The sequence below is a fragment of the Triturus cristatus genome, chromosome 10 (assembly GCF_964204655.1).
Source record: "Triturus cristatus chromosome 10, aTriCri1.1, whole genome shotgun sequence".
NCBI classification, from domain to species: domain Eukaryota; kingdom Metazoa; phylum Chordata; class Amphibia; order Caudata; family Salamandridae; genus Triturus; species Triturus cristatus.
In genome coordinates, this window is record NC_140593.1 from 832,082,184 (window position 1) to 832,109,140 (window position 26,957).

The following is a 26,957-nucleotide window of genomic DNA, read 5'->3' on the forward strand; positions in this document are numbered from 1 at the left end:
CATTCTTCGATTAACAACCCCAAAGGTATAGTGAGTTCGGATGATAAGCAAAAAACAGAGTCAGAAGACAAAGCTGCCTCAAAGTTTAGACGTCTACCGTATATGGGTTTTTCTATGCCCCTGGGCGCACATTTGAATAAGTCTACTAAGGATAAGATATGGAGGGGGGATTTTGTTGACGTTTTTAAACTTCTTCACAGGGAAATTCAAGCGAAGGAGGGTTCAAAAGAAGAAGCATGGGAATTATCAAGAAGGCCCAGGGTACCCACGAACACAGATACATGGACTTCCGCCTTTCTTATTTTCGCCAGTGTATACTGCGAAAAATTCCCTGATAGATCGGTGTCCCTGTTTAAATACTTGGATACAATTCGGAAGGCAGCTTCAGAATTCGGGGGATATTCGTGGTTACACTACGATGAAGAATTTAGGGCTAGATTAGTTTTGATGCCGGAAAAACCATGGGGGGAAGTTGATAATGAGCTTTGGGTACAATGGATGTATCCCCAGCGGCCCCCTCTGTCCATGCACACTGCTAGCGGCTTAGCGGTTACTTATCGGCCCTTCCAGAATAGACCCACCCTGGGGGGGGGGGGGGGGGGGGGGGGTAATTGGAACAAACAGCAGTCAGCCATATCCGGGGCATGCTGGAATTTTAACAAAGGGTACTGTGCAAAGAAGCCCTGCAAGTATAAGCACGAGTGCTCAAAGTGCGGAGGTAGGCATGCAGTCTTGCAGTGTTTTGGAGAACTCGCAAATTGGGGAAACAGTTTTCAAAACAGGGGCAGAGGCTTCGCGTTTCAGTCTGGAAACAAGGGCTTCTACGCCAATCAAAGTGGACATCCTATGTAAATGGTTACGTTTTTACCCCAATTCTCAAGAGGCAGCTCTGTTAGCATGGGGCTTTAAGGAGGGCTTCAAATTAGGTTATCAGGGCCCACGCTGTCGCCGATTTGCTCTGAATTTAAAATCTGCCAATGCTTTCCCACAGGTAGTAAGGGAGAAACTGATGATTGAAGTCCGGGAGGGAAGGATGGCAGGGCCTTTCGACTCATGGCCCTTGGATAATCTCATTGTGTCACCTCTGGGCGTGGTTCCAAAAAAGGCCGCTGGAGAGTTCAGGATGATTCAGCATCTTTCGTGGCCTTTAGGTGGCTCCATTAATGATTTTATATCCAGGGATGATGCTATGGTGCATTTTTCAACAATAGATTCAGCTTTCAGGATGATCAGGAAGTCAGGGGAGTATTCTGAGTTAGCAAAATGCGACATCAAATCGGCTTTTAGACTACTGCCAGTACATCCCTCTGATTTTTCCTTGCTGGGAATATTTTTTGAAGGAAGGTTCTTTGTTGATAAATCCCTTCCTATGGGTTGCGCCATATCATGCAGATTATTTGAAGCTTTTGGCTCCTTTCTTCAGTGGTGTTTTTCATTTACCACAGGACATACGGGGTAACACATTACCTAGACGATTTTTTGTTCATAGGCACAGCCAATTCTCAGCAATGCAAAAAAGCTATACAGGATTTTCAAGGGCTGGCTCAAGATTTGGGGGTACCCCTAGCGGAGGAGAAGACAGAAGGTCCCGCTTGTTGCCTTACGTACTAAGGCATTGAAATTGATACTTCTAAAATGCAGGCCAGATTACCTCAGAAAAAGATTGATGAAATAACTAAACTTTTGGAGCACGCTCGCTCGGCAGTGAAGCTAACATTGTTGGAAGCCCAATGCTTATTAGGCCATCTAAATTTTGCATGCAAGGTCATTCGTGCAGGCAGATCTTTTTGCAGGCGTTTGGGTTTCTCCATGTCAGGTCTAAAGCTTCCTCACCACAGAGTTAGAATAACGGCTCAGATGCGAGCAGATTTTGAGGTTTGGTCGACTTTCTTGCCAGAATTCAATGGCATAACACTCTGGTCTCTAGATGAAGATTTTACCTGGGAAATGCAACTCTTTTCCGATGCTTCTGGAGCCAATGGTTTTGGCCTTTTCTGGGAAGGGAAGTGGTGTGCGGAACGATGGCCGGCCAGTTGGGCCGCACAAAAGAAAAGCATATCTTTCCTGGAATTCTTTCCTTTAATAGTGGCTCTAGCTGTTTGGGGAACGAAGTTGGCCAACAGGACAGTCTTATTCAACGTAGACAACAAAACAGTGGTCCATTTGATCAACGGTCAAAAACCTAAAGATAAGCAGTTATTGAAATTGTTACAGATTTTCATGTTAGGCTGTCTTAAACGTAACATTATTTTCAAGGTAAGGCACATTTCTGGTATTTCAAATAACATTGCGGATGCCCTATCTCGATTTCAGAGGGAGAGATTCCGTGGCTTGGCGCCAGGAGCAGACATGCGGAAGACTCCGATACCCGACGAGATATGGAATCTGGTTATGTGAATATGTATCATCTCATCGAGCTCTCTTTAGCAAAGAGTACAAAGCTGGCTTACAGAAGAGCTTGGCTGGAGTTTCTAGACTCAGGTGCTGCATTTAGAAGTTTCAATGGGGTGGGTTTAGAACAACGACGAAGGGATGTGGCGCAGTTCATTATGCTTAACATCAATAAAGGCATTTCTTCCACCACTATAGCCGGTAAGTTAGCCGGTATATTATGTTATGGAAAAAATTTCTGGGGCTACGAACCGTCCGCAGGCGAGATGGGAAGAAGAATTCTTCAGGGATGGGCTAAGACAAAAAAGAGAGGTTCATACAAGAGAGATCCGATATCCCTACAATTGTTACATAGAATAGTCACCGTACTGCAGGAAGTTTGTTTTTCTGTTTTTGAATTTCGTTTATTTAAATTGTGCATGGTTTGGCTCTTTTTCGGGGCTTTTAGAGTCTCTGAGTTGTTGGGAAATGTAGCGAACAGCGACATACCAAAAGAAAACATATCCTTGATACATTCTAGCATAGAGATTTTTCTTCAGCACTCCAAAACAGATCAAATAGGTAAAGGTGCTAAAATAATATTACAGGCTGTTGGTGGCTTATTATGCCCCGTACAAGCATGGCTAGAATTTTTGTCAGTCGGTGGGGCAATTTCACATTTTATTTTTAGACATCAGAATGGGTCACAGCTAACTGCCTTTCAGTTGTTGTCTGTTTTGCGAAAGGCCTTATTGAGATTGGGTAAGGATCCAACTAGGTTTGGTACCCATTCCTTTCGTATTAGGTCAGCATCGGAAGCAGGTCGATGGGGATTTGCTATTAATGATGTCAAAAAATTGGGACGTTGGTCATCTGATTGTTGCCTTCCCTATATTAGACAGTTGGATCAGGACAGTTAATGTCGCGGAATATTAATTGTCTTTTCTTTTAGGTTGGGCAACAAACTCGGAAAAACGTCAGCAAAGAGTCTGGATGGTCGGTCATTCGTTCATCAAATGGGCAGCTAAACAAGCAGAAAAACTGCATTTTGGGAAGAATTTGGGTTTTTCTTCCGAGGAAGTGCTTTTGTCCTGGTGGGGAAAAAGTGGCATGAGATGGGGGCAGTTTTTACCTTTGATGAGCGAATTATCTGCAAACAACAAACCCGATGTGGTCATTTTGCACCTAGGGGAAAACGATTTGGTACAGTTGTCAGGTTTGGGACTTTTAATTGAAATGAAAACTGACTTGGAACTCTTTTTGAACACCTGGCGTAATGCACAGTTGGTGTTAACTGCCTTAATGCCTCGCAGAATATGGAGAGGGGCGGACAGATTTACTGCCATGGAACGAGCAAGGAAGAAAGTCAACCGCGACATGCAGCGTTTCTCTATCCTTAATAGTATACATTGGCTTGTACATAATGAAATAACCAAAGATGACTATCTATTTTTCAGGCATGATGGTGTACATCTATCTTTTATCGGCAATGAGATTTATATTTTAAATATACGAGAAATGATTTTGAAGATTTTGAATATACAAACATGGTGTTGATTTATGCTGTTGAAGCGACAGCGTCTGTTTTCAGTTTATGCAATACATAACTGGTTCAATTTTCTGGTTCCAATATAGTCGCTTATCGTTCCCCTCCCTTTTTTCTTCTCTCCCCTACCCCCCTCTTTCCCCTCCCATTCCCATTTTGTTTCACGAATTTTCGTAATTATTGCATGTTTTCTTTGCATTTACGCTGCCCGGCTTTAGCGGACGGTGGTAGTTTTTCTTGTTAGGTAATGTTACTATTGTTATTCACTGTTTGGCGACAGTATACTTTTCTGTGTTCTCAGGTACTGCTGGTTTTTTATATTTTTCTCGTAATAAATATTTTCCCAGCTACAGCGGCTGTAGTGCTCAGGAATCCTTTGGACTGTTTTTAAATCCGGTTGCTAATTCAAATTACGTCAAAGTGGAAAAGTTTTGGGGGGACAGGAAAAACGCCTGAGTAAGGGTTTTTCCTGGTGGCAGAGTTGGAGGAGATCAAGACAGGCAGGAAAGTTTGGGGGCATTAGGAATAGCTTCGGACAGAGGAAAGCAAGGGAGAGAAATTGGAGGCAAGAGTTAGGCAGGAGATGGAGTTTGGGGTTTGGGGAGGAGGATTAGGCCGAACAAGGTGGGGTGGTAGTTGTACGGGGATATTGCTTAGGGGCGGGGGATTTTATTTTTCGCAGAATACACTAAATGAGGGCACCTAGCGTGGATCCGTTTCAAGGCATCAGAAGGGAGCAAAGAGCAGATCAGCGACCGAGGAGCATGCGCAAATTCAATCAGGTGAGGTGCATGCGCTTTTACCTAGAAAGCGTCTACGGGTCGATAAGGGAGTGGGTACTGATATTGAGCACAATAATTTGATCAATGTAGACAAAAATATACAAGTCTGCGGCGAGGCGCATTCTTCGATTAACAACCCCAAAGGTATAGTGAGTTCGGATGATAAGCAAAAAACAGAGTCAGAAGACAAAGCTGCCTCAAAGTTTAGACGTCTACCGTATATGGGTTTTTCTATGCCCCTGGGCGCACATTTGAATAAGTCTACTAAGGATAAGATATGGAGGGGGGATTTTGTTGACGTTTTTAAACTTCTTCACAGGGAAATTCAAGCGAAGGAGGGTTCAAAAGAAGAAGCATGGGAATTATCAAGAAGGCCCAGGGTACCCACGAACACAGATACATGGACTTCCGCCTTTCTTATTTTCGCCAGTGTATACTGCGAAAAATTCCCTGATAGATCGGTGTCCCTGTTTAAATACTTGGATACAATTCGGAAGGCAGCTTCAGAATTCGGGGGATATTCGTGGTTACACTACGATGAAGAATTTAGGGCTAGATTAGTTTTGATGCCGGAAAAACCATGGGGGAAGTTGATAATGAGCTTTGGGTACAATGGATGTATCCCCAGCGGCCCCCTCTGTCCATGCACACTGCTAGCGGCTTAGCGGTTACTTATCGGCCCTTCCAGAATAGACCCACCCTGGGGGGGGGGGGGTAATTGGAACAAACAGCAGTCAGCCATATCCGGGGCATGCTGGAATTTTAACAAAGGGTACTGTGCAAAGAAGCCCTGCAAGTATAAGCACGAGTGCTCAAAGTGCGGAGGTAGGCATGCAGTCTTGCAGTGTTTTGGAGAACTCGCAAATTGGGGAAACAGTTTTCAAAACAGGGGCAGAGGCTTCGCGTTTCAGTCTGGAAACAAGGGCTTCTACGCCAATCAAAGTGGACATCCTATGTAAATGGTTACGTTTTTACCCCAATTCTCAAGAGGCAGCTCTGTTAGCATGGGGCTTTAAGGAGGGCTTCAAATTAGGTTATCAGGGCCCACGCTGTCGCCGATTTGCTCTGAATTTAAAATCTGCCAATGCTTTCCCACAGGTAGTAAGGGAGAAACTGATGATTGAAGTCCGGGAGGGAAGGATGGCAGGGCCTTTCGACTCATGGCCCTTGGATAATCTCATTGTGTCACCTCTGGGCGTGGTTCCAAAAAAGGCTGCTGGAGAGTTCAGGATGATTCAGCATCTTTCGTGGCCTTTAGGTGGCTCCAATAATGATTTTATATCCAGGGATGATGCTATGGTGCAATTTTCAACAATAGATTCAGCTTTCAGGATGATCAGGAAGTCAGGGGAGTATTCTGAGTTAGCAAAATGCGACATCAAATCGGCTTTTAGACTACTGCCAGTACATCCCTCTGATTTTTCCTTGCTGGGAATATTTTTTGAAGGAAGGTTCTTTGTTGATAAATCCCTTCCTATGGGTTGCGCCATATCATGCAGATTATTTGAAGCTTTTAGCTCCTTTCTTCAGTGGTGTTTTTCATTTACCACAGGACATACGGGGTAACACATTACCTAGACGATTTTTTGTTCATAGGCACAGACAATTCTCAGCAATGCAAAAAAGCTATACAGGATTTTCAAGGGCTGGCTCAAGATTTGGGGGTACCCCTAGCGGAGGAGAAGACAGAAGGTCCCGCTTGTTGCCTTACGTACTAAGGCATTGAAATTGATACTTCTAAAATGCAGGCCAGATTACCTCAGAAAAAGATTGATGAAATAACTAAACTTTTGGAGCACGCTCGCTCGGCAGTGAAGCTAACATTGTTGGAAGCCCAATGCTTATTAGGCCATCTAAATTTTGCATGCAAGGTCATTCGTGCAGGCAGATCTTTTTGCAGGCGTTTGGGTTTCTCCATGTCAGGTCTAAAGCTTCCTCACCACAGAGTTAGAATAACGGCTCAGATGCGAGCAGATTTTGAGGTTTGGTCGACTTTCTTGCCAGAATTCAATGGCATAACACTCTGGTCTCTAGATGAAGATTTTACCTGGGAAATGCAACTCTTTTCTGATGCTTCTGGAGCCAATGGTTTGGCCTTTTCTGGGAAGGGAAGTGGTGTGCGGAACGATGGCCGGCCAGTTGGGCCGCAGAAAAGAAAAGCATAGCTTTCCTGGAATTCTTTCCTTTAATAGTGGCTCTAGCCGTTTGGGGAACAAAGTTGGCCAACAGGACAGTCTTATTCAACGTAGGCAACAAAACAGTGGTCGATTTGATCAACGGTCAAAAACCTAAAGATAAGCAGTTGTTGAAATTGTTACAGATTTTCATGTTAGGCTGTCTTAAACGTAACATTATTTTGCAGGTAAGGCACATTTCTGGTATTTCAAATAACATCGCGGATGCCCTATCTCGATTTCAGTGGGAGAGATTCCGTGGCTTGGCGCCAGGAGCAGACATGCGGAAGACTCCGATACCCGACGAGATATGGAATCTGGTGATGTGAATATGTATCATCTCATCGAGCTCTCTTTAGCAAAGAGTACAAAGCTGGCTTACAGAAGAGCTTGGCTGGAGTTTCTAGACTCAGGTGCTGCATTTAGAAGTTTCAATGGGGTGGGTTTAGAACAACGACGAAGGGATGTGGCGCAGTTCATTATGCTTAACATCAATAAAGGCATTTCTTCCACCACTATAGCCGGTAAGTTAGCCGGTATATCATTTTATGGAAAAATGTTCTGGGGCTACGAACCGTCCGCAGGCGAGATGGGAAGAAGAATTCTTCAGGGATGGGCTAAGACAAAAAAGAGAGGTTCATACAAGAGAGATCCGATATCCCTACAATTGTTACATAGAATAGTCACCGTACTGCAGGAAGTTTGTTTTTCTGTTTTTGAATTTCGTTTATTTAAATTGTGCATGGTTTGGCTCTTTTTCGGGGCTTTTAGAGTCTCTGAGTTGTTGGGAAATGTAGCGAACAGCGACATACCAAAAGAAAACATATACTTGATACATTCTAGCATAGAGATTTTTCTTCAGCACTCCAAAACAGATCAAATAGGTAAAGGTGCTAAAATAATATTACAGGCTGTTGGTGGCTTATTATGCCCCGTACAAGCATGGCTAGAATTTTTGTCAGTCGGTGGGGCAATTTCACATTTTATTTTTAGACATCAGAATGGGTCACAGCTAACTGCCTTTCAGTTGTTGTCTGTTTTGCGAAAGGCCTTATTGAGATTGCGTAAGGATCCAACTAGGTTTGGTACCCATTCCTTTCGTATTGGGGCAGCATCGGAAGCAGTTCGATGGGGATTTGCTATTAATTATGTCAAAGAATTGGGACGTTGGTCATCTGATTGTTGCCTTCCCTATATTAGACAGTTGGATCAGGACAGTTAATGTCGCGGAATATTAATTGTCTTTTCTTTTAGGTTGGGCAACAAACTCGGAAAAACGTCAGCAAAGAGTCTGGATGGTCGGTCATTCGTTCATCAAATGGGCAGCTAAACAAGCAGAAAAACTGCATTTTGGGAAGAATTTGGGTTTTTCTTCCGAGGAAGTGCTTTTGTCCTGGTGGGGAAAAAGTGGCATGAGATGGGGGCAGTTTTTACCTTTGATGAGCGAGTTATCTGCAAACAACAAACCCGATGTGGTCATTTTGCACCTAGGGGAAAACGATTTGGTACAGTTGTCAGGTTTGGGACTTTTAATTGAAATGAAAACTGACTTGGAACTCTTTTTGAACACCTGGCCTAATGCACAGTTGGTGTTAACTGCCTTAATGCCTCGCAGAATATGGAGAGGGGCGGACAGATTTACTGCCATGGAACGAGCAAGGAAGAAAGTCAACCGCGACATGCAGCGTTTCTGTATCCTTAATAGTATACATTGGCTTGTACATAATGAAATAACCAAAGATGACTTTCAATTTTTCAGGCATGATGGTGTACATCTATCTTTTATCGGCAATGAGATTTATATTTTAAATATACGAGAAATGATTTTGAAGATTTTGAATATACAAACATGGTGTTGATTTATGCTGTTGAAGCGACAGCGTCTGTTTTCAGTTTATGCAATACATAACTGGTTCAATTTTCTGGTTCCAATATAGTCGCTTATCGTTCCCCCCCCTTTTTTCTTCTCTCCCCTACCCCCCTCTTTCCCCTCCCATTCCCATTTTGTTTCACAAATTTTCGTAATTATTGCATGTTTTCTTTGCATTTACGCTACCCGGCTTTAGTGGACGGTGGTAGTTTTTCTTGTTAGGTAATGTTACTATTGTTATTCACTGTTTGGCGACAGTATACTTTTCTGTGTTCTCAGGTACTGCTGGTTTTTTATATTTTTCTCGTAATAAATATTTTCCCAGCTACAGCGGCTGTAGTGCTCAGGAATCCTTTGGACTGTTTTTAAATCCGGTTGCCAATTCAAATTACGTCAAAGTGGAAAAGTTTTGGGGAGGGACAGGAAAAACGCCTGAGTAAGGGTTTTTCCTGGTGGCAGAGTTGGAGGAGATCAAGACAGGCAGGAAAGTTTGGGGGCATTAGGAATAGCTTCGGACAGAGGAAAGCAAGGGAGAGAAATTGGAGGCAAGAGTTAGGCAGGAGATGGAGTTAGGGGTTTAGGGAGGAGGATTAGGCCGAACAAGGTGGGGTGGTAGTTGTACGGGGATATTGCTTAGGGGCGGGGGATTTTATTTTTCGCAGAATACACTAAATGAGGGCACCTAGCGTGGATCCGTTTCAAGGCATCACAAGGGAGCAAAGAGCAGATCAGCGACCGAGGAGCATGCGCAAATTCAATCAGGTGAGGTGCATGCGCTTTTACCTAGAAAGCGTATACGGGTCGATAAGGGAGTGGGTACTGATATTGAGCACAATAATTTGATCAATGTAGACAAAAATATACAAGTCTGCGGCGAGGTGCATTCTTCGATTAACAACCCCAAAGGTATAGTGAGTTCGGATGATAAGCAAAAAACAGAGTCAGAAGACAAAGCTGCCTCAAAGTTTAGACGTCTACCGTATATGGGTTTTTCTATGCCCCTGGGCGCACATTTGAATACGTCTACTAAGGATAAGATATGGAGGGGGGATTTTGTTGACGTTTTTAAACTTCTTCACAGGGAAATTAAAGCGAAGGAGGGTTCAAAAGAAGAAGCATGGGAATTATCAAGAAGGCCCAGGGTACCCACGAACATAGATACATGGACTTCCGCCTTTCTTATTTTCGCCAGTGTATACTGCGAAAAATTCCCTGATAGATCGGTGTCCCTGTTTAAATACTTGGATACAATTCGGAAAGGCAGCTTCAGAATTCGGGGGATATTCGTGGTTACACTACGATGAAGAATTTAGGGCTAGATTAGTTTTGATGCCGGAAAAACCATGGGGGGAAGTTGATAATGAGCTTTGGGTACAATGGATGTATCCCCAGCGGCCCCCTCCGTCCATGCACACTGCTAGCGGTTTAGCGGTTATTTACCGGCCCTTTCAGAATAGACCCACCCTGGGGGGGGTGGGTAATTGGAACAAAAAGCAGTCAGCCATATCCGGGGCATGCTGGAATTTTAACAAAGGGTACTGTGCAAAGAAGCCCTGCAAGTATAAGCACGAGTGCTCAAAGTGCGGAGGTAGGCATGCAGTCTTGCAGTGTTTTGGAGAACTCGCAAATTGGGGAAACAGTTTTCAAAACAGGGGCAGAGGCTTCGCGTTTCAGTCTGGAAACAAGGGCTTCTACGCCAATCAAAGTGGACATCCTATGTAAATGGTTACGTTTTTACCCCAATTCTCAAGAGGCAGCTCTGTTAGCATGGGGCTTTAAGGAGGGCTTCAAATTAGGTATCAGGGCCCACGCTGTCGCCGATTTGCTCTGAATTTAAAATCTGCCAATGCTTTCCCACAGGTAGTAAGGGAGAAACTGATGATTGAAGTCCGGGAGGGAAGGATGGCAGGGCCTTTCGACTCATGGCCCTTGGATAATCTCATTGTGTCACCTCTGGGCGTGGTTCCAAAAAAGGCCGCTGGAGAGTTCAGGATGATTCAGCATCTTTCGTGGCCTTTAGGTGGCTCCATTAATGATTTTATATCCAGGGATGATGCTATGGTGCATTTTTCAACAATAGATTCAGCTTTCAGGATGATCAGGAAGTCAGGGGAGTATTCTGAGTTAGCAAAATGCGACATCAAATCGGCTTTTAGACTACTGCCAGTACATCCCTCTGATTTTTCCTTGCTGGGAATCTTTTTTGAAGGAAGGTTCTTTGTTGATAAATCCCTTCCTATGGGTTGCGCCATATCATGCAGATTATTTGAAGCTTTTAGCTCCGTTCTTCAGTTGTGTTTTTCATTTACCACAGGACATACCGGGGTAACACATTACCTAGACGATTTTTTGTTCATAGGCACAGCCAATTCTCAGCAATGCAAAAAAGCTATACAGGATTTTGAAGGGCTGGCTCAAGATTTGGGGGTACCCCTAGCGGAGGATAAGACAGAAGGTCCCGCTTGTTGCCTTACGTACTAAGGCATTGAAATTGATACTTCTAAAATGCAGGCCAGATTACCTCAGAAAAAGATTGATGAAATAACTAAACTTTTGGAGCACGCTCGCTCGGCAGTGAAGCTAACATTGTTGGAAGCCCAATGCTTACTAGGCCATCTAAATTTTGCATGCAAGGTCATTCGTGCAGGCAGATCTTTTTGCAGGCGTTTGGGTTTCTCCATGTCAGGTCTAAAGCTTCCTCACCTCAGAGTTAGAATAACGGCTCAGATGCGAGCAGATTTTGAGGTTTGGTCGACTTTCTTGCCAGAATTCAATGGCATAACACTCTGGTCTCTAGATGAAGATTTTACCTGGGAAATGCAACTCTTTTCCGATGCTTCTGGAGCCAATGGTTTTGGCCTTTTCTGGGAAGGGAAGTGGTGTGCGGAACGATGGCCGGCCAGTTGGGCCGCAGAAAAGAAAAGCATAGCTTTCCTGGAATTTTTTCCTTTAATAGTGGCTCTAGCTGTTTGGGGAACGAAGTTGGCCAACAGGACAGTCTTATTCAACGTAGACAACAAAACAGTGGTCGATTTGATCAACGGTCAAAAACCTAAAGATAAGCAGTTGTTGAAATTGTTACAGATTTTCATGTTAGGCTGTCTTAAACGTAATATTATTTTCAAGGTAAGGCACATTTCTGGTATTTCAAATAACATTGCGGATGCCCTATCTCGATTTCAGAGGGAGAGATTCCGTGGCTTGGCGCCAGGAGCAGACATGCGCAAGACTCCGATACCCGACGAGATATGGAATCTGGTTATGTGAATATGTATCATCTCATCGAGCTCTCTTTAGCAAAGAGTACAAAGCTGGCTTACAGAAGAGCTTGGCTGGAGTTTCTAGACTCAGGTGCTGCATTTAGAAGTTTCAATGGGGTGGGTTTAGAACAACGACGAAGGGATGTGGCGCAGTTCATTATGCTTAACATCAATAAAGGCATTTCTTCCACCACTATAGCCGGTAAGTTAGCCGGTATATCATTTTATGGAAAAAATTTCTGGGGCTACGAAATGTCCGCAGGCGAGATGGGAAGAAGAATTCTTCAGGGATGGGCTAAGACAAAAAAGAGAGGTTCATACAAGAGAGATCCGATATCCCTACAATTGTTACATAGAATAGTCACCGTACTGCAGGAAGTTTGTTTTTCTGTTTTTGAATTTTGTTTATTTAAATTGTGCATGGTTTGGCTCTTTTTCGGGGCTTTTAGAGTCTCTGAGTTGTTGGGAAATGTAGCGAACAGCGACATACCAAAAGAAAACATATCCTTGATACATTCTAGCATAGAGATTTTTCTTTAGCACTCCAAAACAGATCAAATAGGTAAAGGTGCTAAAATAATATTACAGGCTGTTGGTGGCTTATTATGCCCCGTACAAGCATGGCTAGAATTTTTGTCAGTCGGTGGGGCAATTTCAAATTTTATTTTTAGACATCAGAATGGGTCACAGCTAACTGCCTTTCAGTTGTTGTCTGTTTTGCGAAAGGCCTTATTGAGATTGGGTAAGGATCCAACTAGGTTTGGTACCCATTCCTTTCGTATTGGGGCAGCATCGGAAGCAGTTCGATGGGGATTTGCTATTAATTATGTCAAAAAATTGGGACGTTGGTCATCTGATTGTTGCCTTCCCTATATTAGACAGTTGGATCAGGACAGTTAATGTCGCGGAATATTAATTATCTTTTCTTTTAGGTTGGGCAACAAACTCGGAAAAACGTCAGCAAAGAGTCTGGATGGTCGGTCATTCGTTCATCAAATGGGCAGCTAAACAAGCAGAAAAACTGCATTTTGGGAAGAATTTGGGTTTTTCTTCAGAGGAAGTGCTTTTGTCCTGGTGGGGAAAAAGTGGCATGAAATGGGGGCAGTTTTTACCTTTGATGAGCGAGTTATCTGCAAACAACAAACCCGATGTGGTCATTTTGCACCTAGGGGAAACGATTTGGTACAGTTGTCAGGTTTGGGACTTTTAATTGAAATGAAAACTGACTTGGAACTCTTTTTGAACACCTGGCCTAATGCACAGTTGGTGTTAACTGCCTTAATGCCTCGCAGAATATGGAGAGGGGCGGACAGATTTACTGCCATGGAACGAGCAAGGAAGAAAGTCAACCGCGACATGCAGCGTTTCTGTATCCTTAATAGTATACATTGGCTTGTACATAATGAAATAACCAAAGATGACTATCAATTTTTCAGGCATGATGGTGTACATCTATCTTTTATCGGCAATGAGATTTATATTTTAAATATACGAGAAATGATTTTGAAGATTTTGAATATACAAACATGGTGTTGATTTATGCTGTTGAAGCGACAGCGTCTGTTTTCAGTTTATGCAATACATAACTGGTTCAATTTTCTGGTTCCAATATAGTCGCTTATCGTTCCCCCCCCTTTTTTCTTCTCTCCCCTACCCCCCTCTTTCCCCTCCCATTCCCATTTTGTTTCACGAATTTTCGTAATTATTGCATGTTTTCTTTGCATTTACGCTGCCCGGCTTTAGTGGACGGTGGTAGTTTTTCTTGTTAGATAATGTTACTATTGTTATTCACTGTTTGGCGACAGTATACTTTTCTGTGTTCTCAGGTACTGCTGGTTTTTTATATTTTTCTCGTAATAAATATTTTACCAGCTACAGCGGCTGTAGTGCTCAGGAATCCTTTGGACTGTTTTTAAATCCGGTTGCCAATTCAAATTACGTCAAAGTGGAAAAGTTTTGGGGGGACAGGAAAAACGCCTGAGTAAGGGTTTTTCCTGGTGGCAGAGTTGGAGGAGATCAAGACAGGCAGGAAAGTTTGGGGGGCATTAGGAATAGCTTCGGACAGAGGAAAGCAAGGGAGAGAAATTGGAGGCAAGAGTTAGGCAGGAGATGGAGTTAGGGGTTTGGGGAGGAGGATTAGGCCGAACAAGGTGGGGTGGTAGTTGTACGGGGATATTGCTTAGGGGCGGGGGGTGTTAGTTCGGAATATGTTTGATTATGAGCTGATGTAATTGGATATCATTTTTGCCTACCTGTCCAATAAAGCGGCCTTTTACCCCAATTTTGAGTCTTGGACATGATTATTGCCCGATAGGCTAATAGTTGCAACCCGCACAAATCAATATTTTCTTGCCAAACTGAGAACAGTTTAGCCCAACTGTGCGAGATCTAAACCAATTGGGGGAGAGGATGTGGTCTCAAGGCTAGACTGCCGACTTTGGAGCTGGGAAACCAAGGTTCGAGCGTCAGGGTCGATTCCACATCCTGCGATTCTGGGCAAATCACGTACTCTCCGGTGCCTACCAAGAAAATGAATGATTGTGTCCTTGTGTAACGTAACTGGTGCTCATGTAAAGCGCTCCAATACCTTCGGGTCTAGTTCGCGCTATATAAATCTGCAAAATAAAAAAATTGGGCAACACTGCATACGTGTAAGACCCACAAACACCTTCAGGGAACAGTGGAATAGAAGGCATGTACCGTTTTGAGCTAACTTGTGTCCTTGAGTGATGTAACTGGTGTTCGTGTAAAGCCTTCAATACCTTCGGGTCGAGTTCGCACAATATAAAAAATAAAATCTGCAACAACAAAAAACTACATTAACCGCCACCATTCCCTTAGAAAAGAGAAGCACTGTGATTTTGCCTGGCTCTTGATATTGTGCGAGGTGCGCGACGGAGATTAAAAGAGCACGAGAACACAAAAACACGACTTTGATACCCCAGTGTACTTTACAGACAACACTTAAGTTATCTGCAAAGAGAAACATGATTTCTCTGTGCGGTGGTGGATAAGGATTGAAGCAGCGCGTCCATTCTTTCAAACACGCCGTCGCCAAAATGCCTACGCTCCTCCCATTTCGGGAATTTCGAGTTTGCTATTCTAACCACAATGTCCTTTCAGTGCTGCCGTAGCTGCGGCGTCGGTTGCTAGAGTAACGGAAGTAGGCTTTGGTAGGCCCGAGTCTTAGCTATCCGCTGTGTTCCCAGTGGCTGGGCTCATCACAGTACCGGACTCTTGCTGTCTCCATTGCCGATCCTGTAGCACAATGTCATTTCGAGATCTTCGAAGTAAGCAAGGCGTGTCCTCGTTCGCTTGTAATGTTTTAGTTTGGCCGCTGGGTTTCGTGTCAGGGATGTAGGTAGCAGCGGGTGCCGCTGTCATGGGTACGAAGGGTGTTCTCTGCCAGCTGCGTGTGATGGGTGGTGTACTGCACTGTACTCAGAGTGGTGATGTCTTACACCTCAGGATCCTTGTGTTATCTTGGCAGCTCTTGATCCAGGGGGAAATTTGCCCTACGTCGACCATTTCATTCCATAACAATGTGGGGATGTGCTTTTTTTCTGTGAAGCTTGTTACCAACAGCAAACAAAAGCATTAAATGCAAGCAATTAACCACCTTTACTTATGCATCGAAGACTGTAGATTTTAACTCTAACACGTCCCAGTGCTTGGTTAAGAAATGTTCTCTGTTTTTCGGAAGCAACAGATGGGTTGGGTCCTGCTGGTGTCGGACCAGGCAGATTACTAAACCACCGACTTTGATACTGTGCTCCCTGTCAGTTTCTATAGTTATGTCTTTAACTTGATTGGAAAATACACTGATCGGTTTCACAAGTATGGCTGTACAAATCTTAAAGGCACGCAGGCAATCCGTGCTTACATGCCACATGTTTTACTTCATATTGCATTCCCTAAGAGTATGTTTTGCTCCATGCAACATATGACTTGTGGCTTTGAAGTGAGCTGCGTCCAACTGTCCAAGTTCAGGTGGGTGTTTATGATGGCTCACATTTGAGAGCTCTAAACTTGAGGCTGAAGGCAGCATGAGTTTCTCGCAGTGCATGCCATAAAGGCATGTAGTCTACATGCACATCTGGCCCTTGGCTGCTCTGTAGACCGATAGTCGCATTTGTGGCAGTTGCAATTGTGGGAAAGTGCGGTGTGCAAATGGAGATTTCAGAATGACGAGGAGAGAAAAATGGCCCAAGTGTCTAACAGATTCAGTGATTAGTAGAAGAACGTGGTGTGAAGTGGAGAACAGGAGTGTGTGAGACACTGAAGTATCCTACAATTTCCACAGACCGTAGTAAAGTTTCTGATTCAACTAACAAGTATTGGCAAAGCCAAAAGGTCTGGCTTATCTCAGATTTATGTTTTGGTGAAACACAGGATTTAGTACAAATGTTTTAAGCCACATCTTTATTTATATAGGCCATGCCTCTTGGACAGGATTTCTACTTATGCGTCATTGGCCTCGCCACTCTTGGAAAGCCCCCCTACCTTTTTGTCCAACTTAAAGGAATGAGTCACAGAGCAGGGAGAACAGTTCAGTGCACCAGTAAAACATAACCTGATCACAAACCTTATTTCACAGTGTCACATTATTTAAAATATATGGAAAAACGTGTTTGACTTCATATGCCAACCCTGATATGAACTTGATATTTTCAGAATATAAGTGATGGCTTTAAGAACGCTCTGCCTCTTCTGTGATCTCTGCATTCTTTGCGTTGTGTTTTATTGCAAGGCAGGATTATACCTTTGTTAGTTATTTCACGATGTGCAAATGATTAACTGTGTGTAAAGGCATACATTGATGTGTTCATGCAGGTTTGCAAAGACCCAAATACGTTTCATGGATCACCATCTGGTTAGTCTCATTAGACTACTTTTCTTGAGAAATGTTTACTAAATTACAAATTTTAAATCTTCTAGAGGCACACTGGTTCAGGACCCCCTTTCTATGGCTGCATAACATCTTTCTTGTCTGACAGCATAGGAGCCTCTGATCATTAGATCTATGAAACTTGTCTTTTTGCTCACGGTTTACAGGTGATGTTCAGTTCATGATATAATACTCTACTTAATTCAGCTTTACTCAGTTACCCCCAATCAGGGGCCCATCTGGTTTTGACGCATGATAACCCTTTAGGCCTCACTGACATCTTCATGTACTGTACTGTTCATTTATTTTAAGTCTTGTAAATGTTCGTTTCAGCACTGACATTGTTCCACTCAGTGCTTTCTGTATTTTTGTAGGCACACGTTTTTTGCAACGCTTCAGTCCTGACCTTAATGCCATATCCAATTATTTAAGCCCAGCACTCCCAACAAGGCCAGAAGACACTGGGGCTGTGGTGACAACACCTGGTCACTTCTCTTACCCCCCTCTCCCAGCCCACTATAGCCTGATGTAGGAATGGCACAAGGGCCACAAAATCACCCCTTCCCTTGGCCCCCCATGGAGGCACCTGCATATTCACACCCTCCCCATAACCTGAAGCCCATGGCCCGGCAGGGGATGTCACTGCTTCTGGCCAGGCAGGCCCCATGAGGCAGGGGGCCAAGGCGAGAATGCCCTTAAGGCCAGAGCAAGACCAGACCCCCAGTCTCAAATTACAGTAGGGCAGACGAGAGCCCTTGATGCTGACGCCGAATGTATGACGATACTTAGCATTCCATTACTACGCATGCATTTAGTGCGATTTTTTTTTTTTACATTGCAAAACGGCATTACTACGCATTATATTACTACGCTTACCTTAACTACGTAAAAGCATGAATATTACTTCGCATTCCACCACTATGTGTTCTTGCCCCTACACTACACATACATGACGACACTACACAGAAGCCTTTAACACTACACACTACTACTCTTCCCTAAACCCTAGATCACTACCCCCTGCACAACTTCCTACACCTCAAAAACACACCACTACCCTGAACCCTAATACGCCACTCCCAGCACGACCCCCTACACTACATATACACCAAAACACTACCCTAAACCATACCATACGACCCACCTACACTACCCTTAACCCTAAAACACTAACCTAAACTACACATACACCACAACACTACCCTAAACCCTAAAAAACTACCCCAGCACGACCCCCTACTCTACACATACACCACAACACTACCCTAAACCCTACACTCAAACCGTAAACACTACATATACCCCTTAACACTACCCTCAACCCTTAAACTGTACCCCCAGCACGACCCCCTACTCTACAAATACACACTACATCCCCCTTACCTCACTCCTCGTGGTTCCTCTCTCCTCCTGGGACCTTCCTCACGTCGTCTCCGTGGGGCGGTGCACCTCGTTGTGAGGAAACAGCCTCAGTTTCCTTACAACGACTTGGTTCGATTTCTTTTCAAGCTTACCATTACAAAAATGCGTAGTAACAACGCTGGCGATGTAACAACTTGCGTACTAATGGTACGCGTTGTAACATCGCAAACGTAGTAACGCTTGCGAAGTAATGGTATGCGCAGTAGCAGCCGCGCACTAAAGGCTGTTTACCGCTGACGCCGCATTACAGAAGCCTCGGCGGTGACTGGGGAAGAAAATAAGTCTCTCGGGCCGCTTTACAGAGGTCCAAAAAAAACGGCCCACAGGTGCCCCTAAAGCATCGGCCCATCGGCCAATGCCCGACTGCCCGCCTTCCCAATCCGACCTTGAACATTAGACTTCATATCATTGCATATACTAGCTAGTCCCTCCAACATTTCTTTTCTAGAACTTGGGTTCTCATTGTTATTAACTACACTAGTACAACTGGTGTAATTCAAGCGAATGAGGAACGCAGCTCCCAGAATGAACTCATTTGTTAAATGAAAGCCCACAGTCAGAAAATGCTTTGTCAACAAGGTGCAATCTGGAAATCCTTCCGCTTATGTGTTTCCAAATGTCTGTGAGAGTAGTGCACTAGGTCGGAGGTAAGTCTTTCACAATAAATACCTGGTGTAGTGTCTGTTGCACACTGCACGTTACCCCAGAATGAATATTGCTCAGTTACATGCTTCAAGTGTTAGTCATTCACTGCACCCAAGGTACTAGTGCCGAGGATCCCTGTTGTTAGTGTTTGTATTGCACAAGGAGGTCAAAGTTTATTGGTGCATGTGGCCACACGTGTTAGTCTCATTGGTGATTCGAGGCCTTGATGTTAAAAACGCAGAAGGCCTGGGTCTTTTCGTCATATCTGCAAGATTTACCATCAATTTTCAAAGACATTGGAAAATTTCCCTCAAATTGGGTTCTTATTTTACAAATACATTCATGTATGAAGCTATTATCTTTAATTTTCTCCCCAATAGATTTACAATGCGGTCTTGACGCACTATCATTATATTAATTACATTTAAAAAAAAATCCATAAAAACTAAAATTTCAATTCTGAGAAAGGGCGGAAAGAAGTTGTAATTAAATGGAACTAGGGATGGAAGAACTAGAAAAGGTTCTAATCTATGGTAGGTTTCCCTCAATCGTGAAGGCAGTGGAACAAGGAGAGGGTTACAATTATTAATCACTGGGTAAGAGTGACTTTCTACAGTTACTACATGTATGTAATGCACTTAGACCCAAATGCTATTCCCCTGACAGGTATGTGTAATTTGAATCAATCTACTCCAGAAGAAGCACTTTACCTGGAATTTGGATTAAACAGTACAGCTCAGCATGCACAATAATTTGCTGAGGATAGTGGATAACTCTTTGCGAGGTTTGCTTATAAATTAATGACAGTTCATTCACTCTATGGGCTGGAAATGTATAACTAATTTATCTTTAGTATGTAACATGGAATGAAATCCTAACTTGGGGATCTATTTTGGACATAAAGTATGATTTGAAATTTAGGATTGCAGAAGCCAGTTTTGAAGTATTGAGTGTGTATTGTACGAACTCACATTATATAAGATTGTAGCAGAAACAGCAATAAAATATGATGTGGAGATTTGTATTCCTTATAAGACCATGGACGAGGGTTGGGCATCCTTGAAAATTACTACTTGGAGATGGCCAAGAAGAATGCCTATGTCTTTTATGTAAAGGAGGGGTTCCTGATTTTTACCCCATTTTTATTTTTAATAAAGGTACTAATGCTAAACAACGCTATGATATATCAATGCCACCAAACTGAGGGGGGCTGCTACTGTCTTTTTAACTTTTTCAAGGTGATTTCAAGTTTGTACTAAATTGTTTCGCAGCACTATATCAATATTGTGTAATTTTATGTGCTATTATTTTATAAATTGTTATTTTATATTTAATGTTGACCTGTTGAAAACTGAACTGGAACTAGTAATATTAGTAGACACAATCCTATGTGATGGTGTAAGTAATACGCAAGGTCCCAGGTTTTGTGACAATACTGCTTGTGACGCTAAGTGAGATTAAAAAAAATTTTTTTTTTACTTTCAAAATTAAATAGAGTATCTGACTCTAGGGTAACATGCTCCTGAAGATTAGGGTTCTTGTTCTTTAGTCTTAGATATGTGTGCCCCTGTCAAGCAGTGTTTCAGATTTATTGACTCACAAGCTGGTTCACCTCTGTGTTCTACTGAGGAATGAAGTGTCTCGGATAAAAATAAATCCCTATGTGTACTGTATGTTAAATGTTAAGAGAAATAGGATGTGTAGTGCTTCATCTCTGTTGAGCAGAGGACTCGTTGTGCTCAGTTACTGATGTATTGGGCACCAGCCTTGCATGTGCCTAGGGATTCTTGAAACCACAGTTCACCAATGTCTGTGATGTTACGGGTCGTAATGGGCTATTATCCCTTTACTGCTAGTCTGTACAGGTTGTTCTCCTGGATCTGCAGGCCACTTTATTGGCGGTGGTGTGTTTTTTGCTGTCCCCTGCTAACATTGGCATAACCAACTGAGTGCTGTTCCTATCATCTCCAGACTACATTAGCACCCTGCTAACAAGTTTGTTCATTTACCATAACAGCACAAACATTGACATAAAATCCTTCATAATAACTATTGGCTAGCCCACAGACGCCCTCACAAATTACATTCACTTGTTGATAACCAGATTGCTTCCCGCTGGGTGCTAGGATATTTTTATAGTTTTTCTATGTTATGTTTAAACCCCTATAATAAGGACAAAAAAGGCCATTCAACCTGCCAATAGTCTGCCACTCGCCTTTTATTTCGTTTTCTTTGATTTGCCAGTAGTCTCCGTTCTCAAGGAAGCCTGAGTTCAGAGTCTGTTGTTGCATGACCACAGTTTTGCACCAGTTTTAGTTGTGGGCTTGCCACGATATGGCGCGAGCAAGCCACACCCTTGGCCACGCTCGTCACTGATAGTGGCCTTTTTCAGCACACATTTGTCTCGTCCGCGCAGCTGATTGCTGCTAAGGACTCTCTCCAACTTATCAGGTTATTTTAATTGTAGGCGACTTACTGCCAGGTGCCTGGCTCCCGCTTGTTGGACGACATCTTGGAAGGGGTTTACTTCCTTTCTTTTTAATGATTTTATGTGCCAGTGGCAACGCCGTCTGCGCCCGTACGGCTCTCAGCCAGCACCAGCCTCCCTGCACGTTTTATTCAAGAAAGCCGCTCTAAAATTTCTTATTCACTGGATGAACTACTTTCTGGTAAGCCTCTGCACCGCTGTAAATTTGACCTGGGTGTTTTTTGCTACCAATTGCCCACTCATTTCTTGGGCCTCCGCAATACATGTCGACTCGTTGGCTTCCAACCATCTACCAGCCCCTACTAGTTCAATCACCCACATGCTGCCTCCATCTACTCCTTCTGCCAAAGACCACAGTACCCTACCCTGTGTACATGTCAGATCCACTTCAAACATTGTGCTGACTTCAACTTATCCTTAGACTCACATAACCTGTCACTTGTATTCGTCACTGAAACCTGGGCAGATTGTTCCTCTAGTCCAGATATCTTCTCGGCTCTGCCAGATTGGCTATACTGTCATCAGACATGACCGCACTGGAAAAAGAGAAGGCGGATTAGCATTTGAAGGTCTGTGCTTATCCTGTACTTTAACCCCCTATGTGAAGCCGTCTCCTTCTGTGCGGAACTGTCCTACAATCAGATCTTTAAAGGCCTTCTAGTTTACCGCCCACCTGGCCCTCGTTAAATATATGCTTAGGGTATCAGCAACTTGCTTGAAGCTAATATTCTCTCTAGCGAGTTCACTATTCTTGGAGACTTCAATTTCCATCTGGAGGTAGCCACTGACAGCGATACCTCTGCTTTGCTCCACACCATGACAGCGTTAGGCTTGTCCCTGCTGGTGACAGTGGTCACACACTAATATGGTCACACTCTTGAAAGGATTTTTTCTAATAATTCCTCCATATCGAAGGTGCGGACCCTTACACTACCTTGGTCTGACCATAAGGCAGTTTTTTTGATGGTCTTGACAGCTACATTTCCCTCAGCCCCACTGTTTCTGCTTCTTGGGCATCATCTCTAGCCTGGCATAATCTGCAGGCAGATAAGTTCTTGCAGACCCTTATTAAATCTTCTCCTGCTTTCTTGGCTGATCCAGAGTCTGTAGTCAAGCATTACTCTTCCTGGCTTGATTTGGCGGCTCATTCTTTAGTACTTTTGAAACAAGTTAGAACTAGAGGATAGAATCCTTCTGCCCCTTGGTTCTCCTTCGTGCTTAGAGCCCAAAAACAACACTGCCAGAGAGAAGAACACAAATGGGATTCCGGCTACTCTGAAGCCGAAGTTGCTGCTTACAAAAAAGGTATAGCGGAATATAAAGCCTTGATTTTCACACAGAAATCGGCTTATTTTACTACCAAAATTGAAGCAGAAAAATCATCTAAAGAACTCTTTTCACTGTCAAAAAGCTTACTACTCTTCCAACCCCGTCCTCTAACAATTTCAGTCTGTCCTTCTGCAATTTGGTGGCTGACACTTTCCGGTGGAAAGTAGAATATCTTTTTCTTAATTTCTCTGGTAAATTGCCTGTCTCTCTTGGGCATCCTGGATGCTTGTCCATCTGTTTCTCTATCATGCTCTCTTGATAATTTACTTCACCTTCCTCTGACAAGATTATCACTAATCAAAAATTCTAAACCAGGATCCCCCACTGATCCCTGTCCCCTAGGTTTCTTTCTATGGTAACTGAGACCATCGCCCCTATGCTGGCGCATTTCTTTCATCTCATGTGCTGTTCTGACTCTTTTCCATTAGTTTGAAAAAAAGCTTCATTGGATCCTGCAGATCCTAATAATTATCGACCGATTTCCTGTCTGCCTCTGCCCGCCAACCTGATTGAGAAAGTCCTTAATAAACACTCATGAATTACGTGAAGGCTAACAACCTTCTCGATTACACTTTATTTAGCTTTCGGGTGGATCATAGCAAAGAGACCACGCTCATTAAAGCAACAGAAGAAATCCGACTCTCACTAGATCAGGGCAGCAGAGCTGCCTCATTCTGCTTGACTTCTCAGCAGCCTTCAGTACGGTCGACCATGGGCTGCTGATGCATCAAGTGAGCAGGTTGGGAGTGACAGGGCGCCTGAGTGCTTCTTCATTCCTTTCTCAGTGGACGGAACAATCTGTTAGTTTAGGCGATTTTATCCATGAAACCTATTCCTTACCGTGCGGGGTCCCTCAGGGGTCTGCGCTCAGTCCTACATTGTTTAATATTTACGTCACTCCTTTGGCATTACTTATAAAATATTTTGGCTTCTCGCTGACTTTATATGCGTATGACACTCAAATCATTTTCGCATTAGGACCGTATGCAGGCTGCCACTTCCTGGATGTCCTCTAACTGTTCGAAACTGAACTCAAGCTAGACAGAGGTCTTGACTTTTGGTTCTTCGCCTTCTTTCTGGTTCCCCGCCTACGTACCACCCTTCCCCTGTGAGGACAGCCAGAAACCTTGTTGTCACTATCAATGACAAACTATCTTATCATGACCAGGCCAACTCGGTCACATCTTCTGCCTTTTACACACTCCTGCTTGTGAAAAAAATTCTACATTTCATTCCAGTCACTTTACAAAATCTTTAGTTACATCACTTATTTTTTCTAAGATTGACTATTGTGTTGGTCTTTATCTTAACGCCCATCAACATGTTCTAAATAAACTTCAAACTCTGCAGAATGCAACTGCACGACTGCTTCTTAATATTCCCAAATATCAATCGGTCTCCACATTTTTAGGGAAGCCCCACTGCTACCCATTAGGCTCAGTTTACTTTCAAAGGTACTTTGTATAGTCTTAAAGCACTGCATAATCAGGGCCCCATTTAACTTCAAAACAGCTTCACCTGGTACACGCCTGCCAGAGTTCTCCGCTGCTTGTGGTTGTTCCCAGCTTCAGGCATGCCACCATGGGTGGCAAAGGTTTTGCTCTTAATGCAGCTAAACTTTGGAACGACCCCCCTCTTGCCACCAAGGCCCGGCCAAACCTATTGGCCCTTAGGAAATCTCTGAAAGCCTGTCTGTTTTCCACTATTTATTCCTCCGTCTGACTATCCTCTCTGTTCTTCCCTTTCAGCTCCGCTAGCACCAAGACATCTCCGGGTATTCGACCGCTACACAAAACTTTCTAACATAACTCACAAAAAACTAATGTGGAACACCAGGTGGCACAACGCGGTTTACACCCTTTCATCGTAGATTACGCTCACCATTTATTCTACGCTACTCCTGTGGAAAAAAACATAAGCCAATAATCCCTGTGAGTGGTCACTTCTCTACTCTAAATGAAAGCTTTTTGTTCAGAATTTCAAGCAAAGTCAAAAGTTTGACTAGTAGCTAAAGTGTTCAACACTGTGCTTTATTCTCCCTAATCTATGGTTCTCCTTTGATTTTAGACAACGACTCAGTTGTAATGGCCCAATTTAATTGACTCGGTGGCTGTCATTAATCTTTTACATATACTGTACAGTAAAAACTTTTTCTATCAATTGTATACAGTTTGTTCGCTTCCGTTCATGTTATCAACAATGAAATATTAATTTGGAACCACTTGCTTATTTGTCTCAACTAGAATATATGTTGAATCCTGCAATGATCCCACAGTGCCAAGCGCACTTAATTAAGTGTCCCTACAATTCAACAGTATATTATTAGACAGTACAGAGCTGCCTGTGACAATCATTCCATGAAATACAAAGGCTACAAACAAAACCTTTATGAAGCATCCTACACCCTTCTTTAACCAATCCACAGCAATCTCTCTATGCATTATACTCTTTCGAGTTTAGCCCCTTGTATTGATGTTTGTTTAAATTACAATGTTTTGTTAACTGAAAGCGAGTAACAAAAGAGTTCATCTCTGTGTTCATCGCTGCAGGCTGACTGAAATCGATTTTTCTCTTATGGTTCATTATTTATCGGCCTCTTAGACAAAGGCAAATATCTTACATTGACCTTACCCCCTGTGCTCAGTGTGTGTGAAGCGATGTTGTAGACCTGGACCAAACGCCTTTCTTTTTTTTTTTTATATCTTTATTCAGATTTTTTTTCAACAATTATCACCCCGCCCCCCACCCTCCGGAGTCAGACAGATATACAAACAAATTTCTTATACTTCTTAGAATAAGCAAAATAAATAATCGGCAAAAGCATTCTTGTTTATCATACATTTAGTTAATTTGAAAGAAAAAATAAACTGATTTTTTAGCGGTTAGTCTTGAGCTAGGCTCCATTGCAAAAGAGGAGTCCAAATGCTCAAGCCCCTCTTGCGCCGTAACTTGCCCTTCCGCTTATAGATGGCAACCTCCAAATTAGACACAGCTAATAGCCTGGCTAACCACTGTTGGAAAGATGGTGCTATAGGATCCAGCCATGCAGAGGCTATACACAATCTTAAAACCGCCATTGCGATAAAGATAAACTCATTGCCGAACCCAAGGCTATCAGGGTCATCGACCCCTAATAGAATTATTCCACTAGTTAACGTTATCTCTCTATGCAATATAATAGTCAAGAATTTCTCTATGTCTTGTTTTAATATTGTTAATCCAATGCAAGTAGCGAAAATATGAATAGAATCAGCATTAGACATCATACATCTGGGGCAGCAGGTTCCCTTGCCACTCCCCCATTTAGCTATTTTATCTGGGGTATAGTATAAAAAAAAGCAGGTTTTGTAAAAACTGTGCCTGAAGTTTGGTAGAAATGAGTATAGTTTGAGAAAGAAGAAAGGCATAGTTAAATCCATCAGCAGATATTTCTAGCTTACTCTGCCACTTCTGTGAAATTTTCTCAAAATCATCCGAAAACATAGTAATAAGAGAAGAGTAGACTTCTCCTATAGTGTGATTCCTAGTATGTATGACTGTTTCCACTATGGATATTTTTTCACCCAATGGCCTCCCCCCTAGTTTATGTGTAAGAAAATCCCTGATTTGTAGAAATTTTTAAAAATCGCGCCAATCCAAATGATATTTGTTCTTCAGAGTTTCAAAAGATTTGATCCCGGATGGGAAGAAGAGGCATCCTAACTGTACTATTCCTGCTTTATTCCATCTATTTATGCAATTATCTCTAAAAATAGCGCCCGGAAGAGTTGGATTATCCATTAGGGGGGTATAATGTGACACTTGCCCTAAGCCTAACATTTTCCTCACCGCCTTCCAAACCTTAAACCCACTGTAGAGGGTTTTAAATTTTACCTTTTTGCGATAGCTATCATGTAGGTGTCTCCATAAATACCCTCTGCTTTTGCTACCAAGAATTAATTGGAAAATAGACGGTGTATTATCTTCACACATTGCTTCAACCCCCGTATTTTGTAATAACTCACTACTATAGAGTAGTACTGATGCCCAATAATAAGCTTTTAAATTAGGGAGAGCTAGGCCTCCTCTGTCTTTAGGGAGAGTGAGAAAGCTGTAAGCACGCCGAGGTTGAGAATATGCCCAGATAAAACTAGAGAACATGCGTTCTATAGACTTAAACCAGTGACTGTTACATTCAAGGCAG

General features: G+C 43.0%; 1 protein-coding gene across 2 annotated transcripts in view; it reads left to right on the plus strand.

Annotated features, from left to right (window-relative positions):
• The first annotated feature begins 15,158 nt into the window (after nt 1–15,158).
• Nucleotides 15,159–26,957, plus strand: part of IFT38 (intraflagellar transport 38) — an 854,149-nt gene continuing 842,350 nt past the window's right edge. For both annotated transcript variants that reach the window (XM_085628445.1, XM_085628447.1), the window contains exon 1: nt 15,159–15,292. In XM_085628445.1, the coding sequence (XP_085484571.1) occupies nt 15,271–15,292 (22 nt within the window). In that variant the 5' untranslated portion in view covers nt 15,159–15,270. The remainder of the gene's footprint in view (nt 15,293–26,957) is intronic.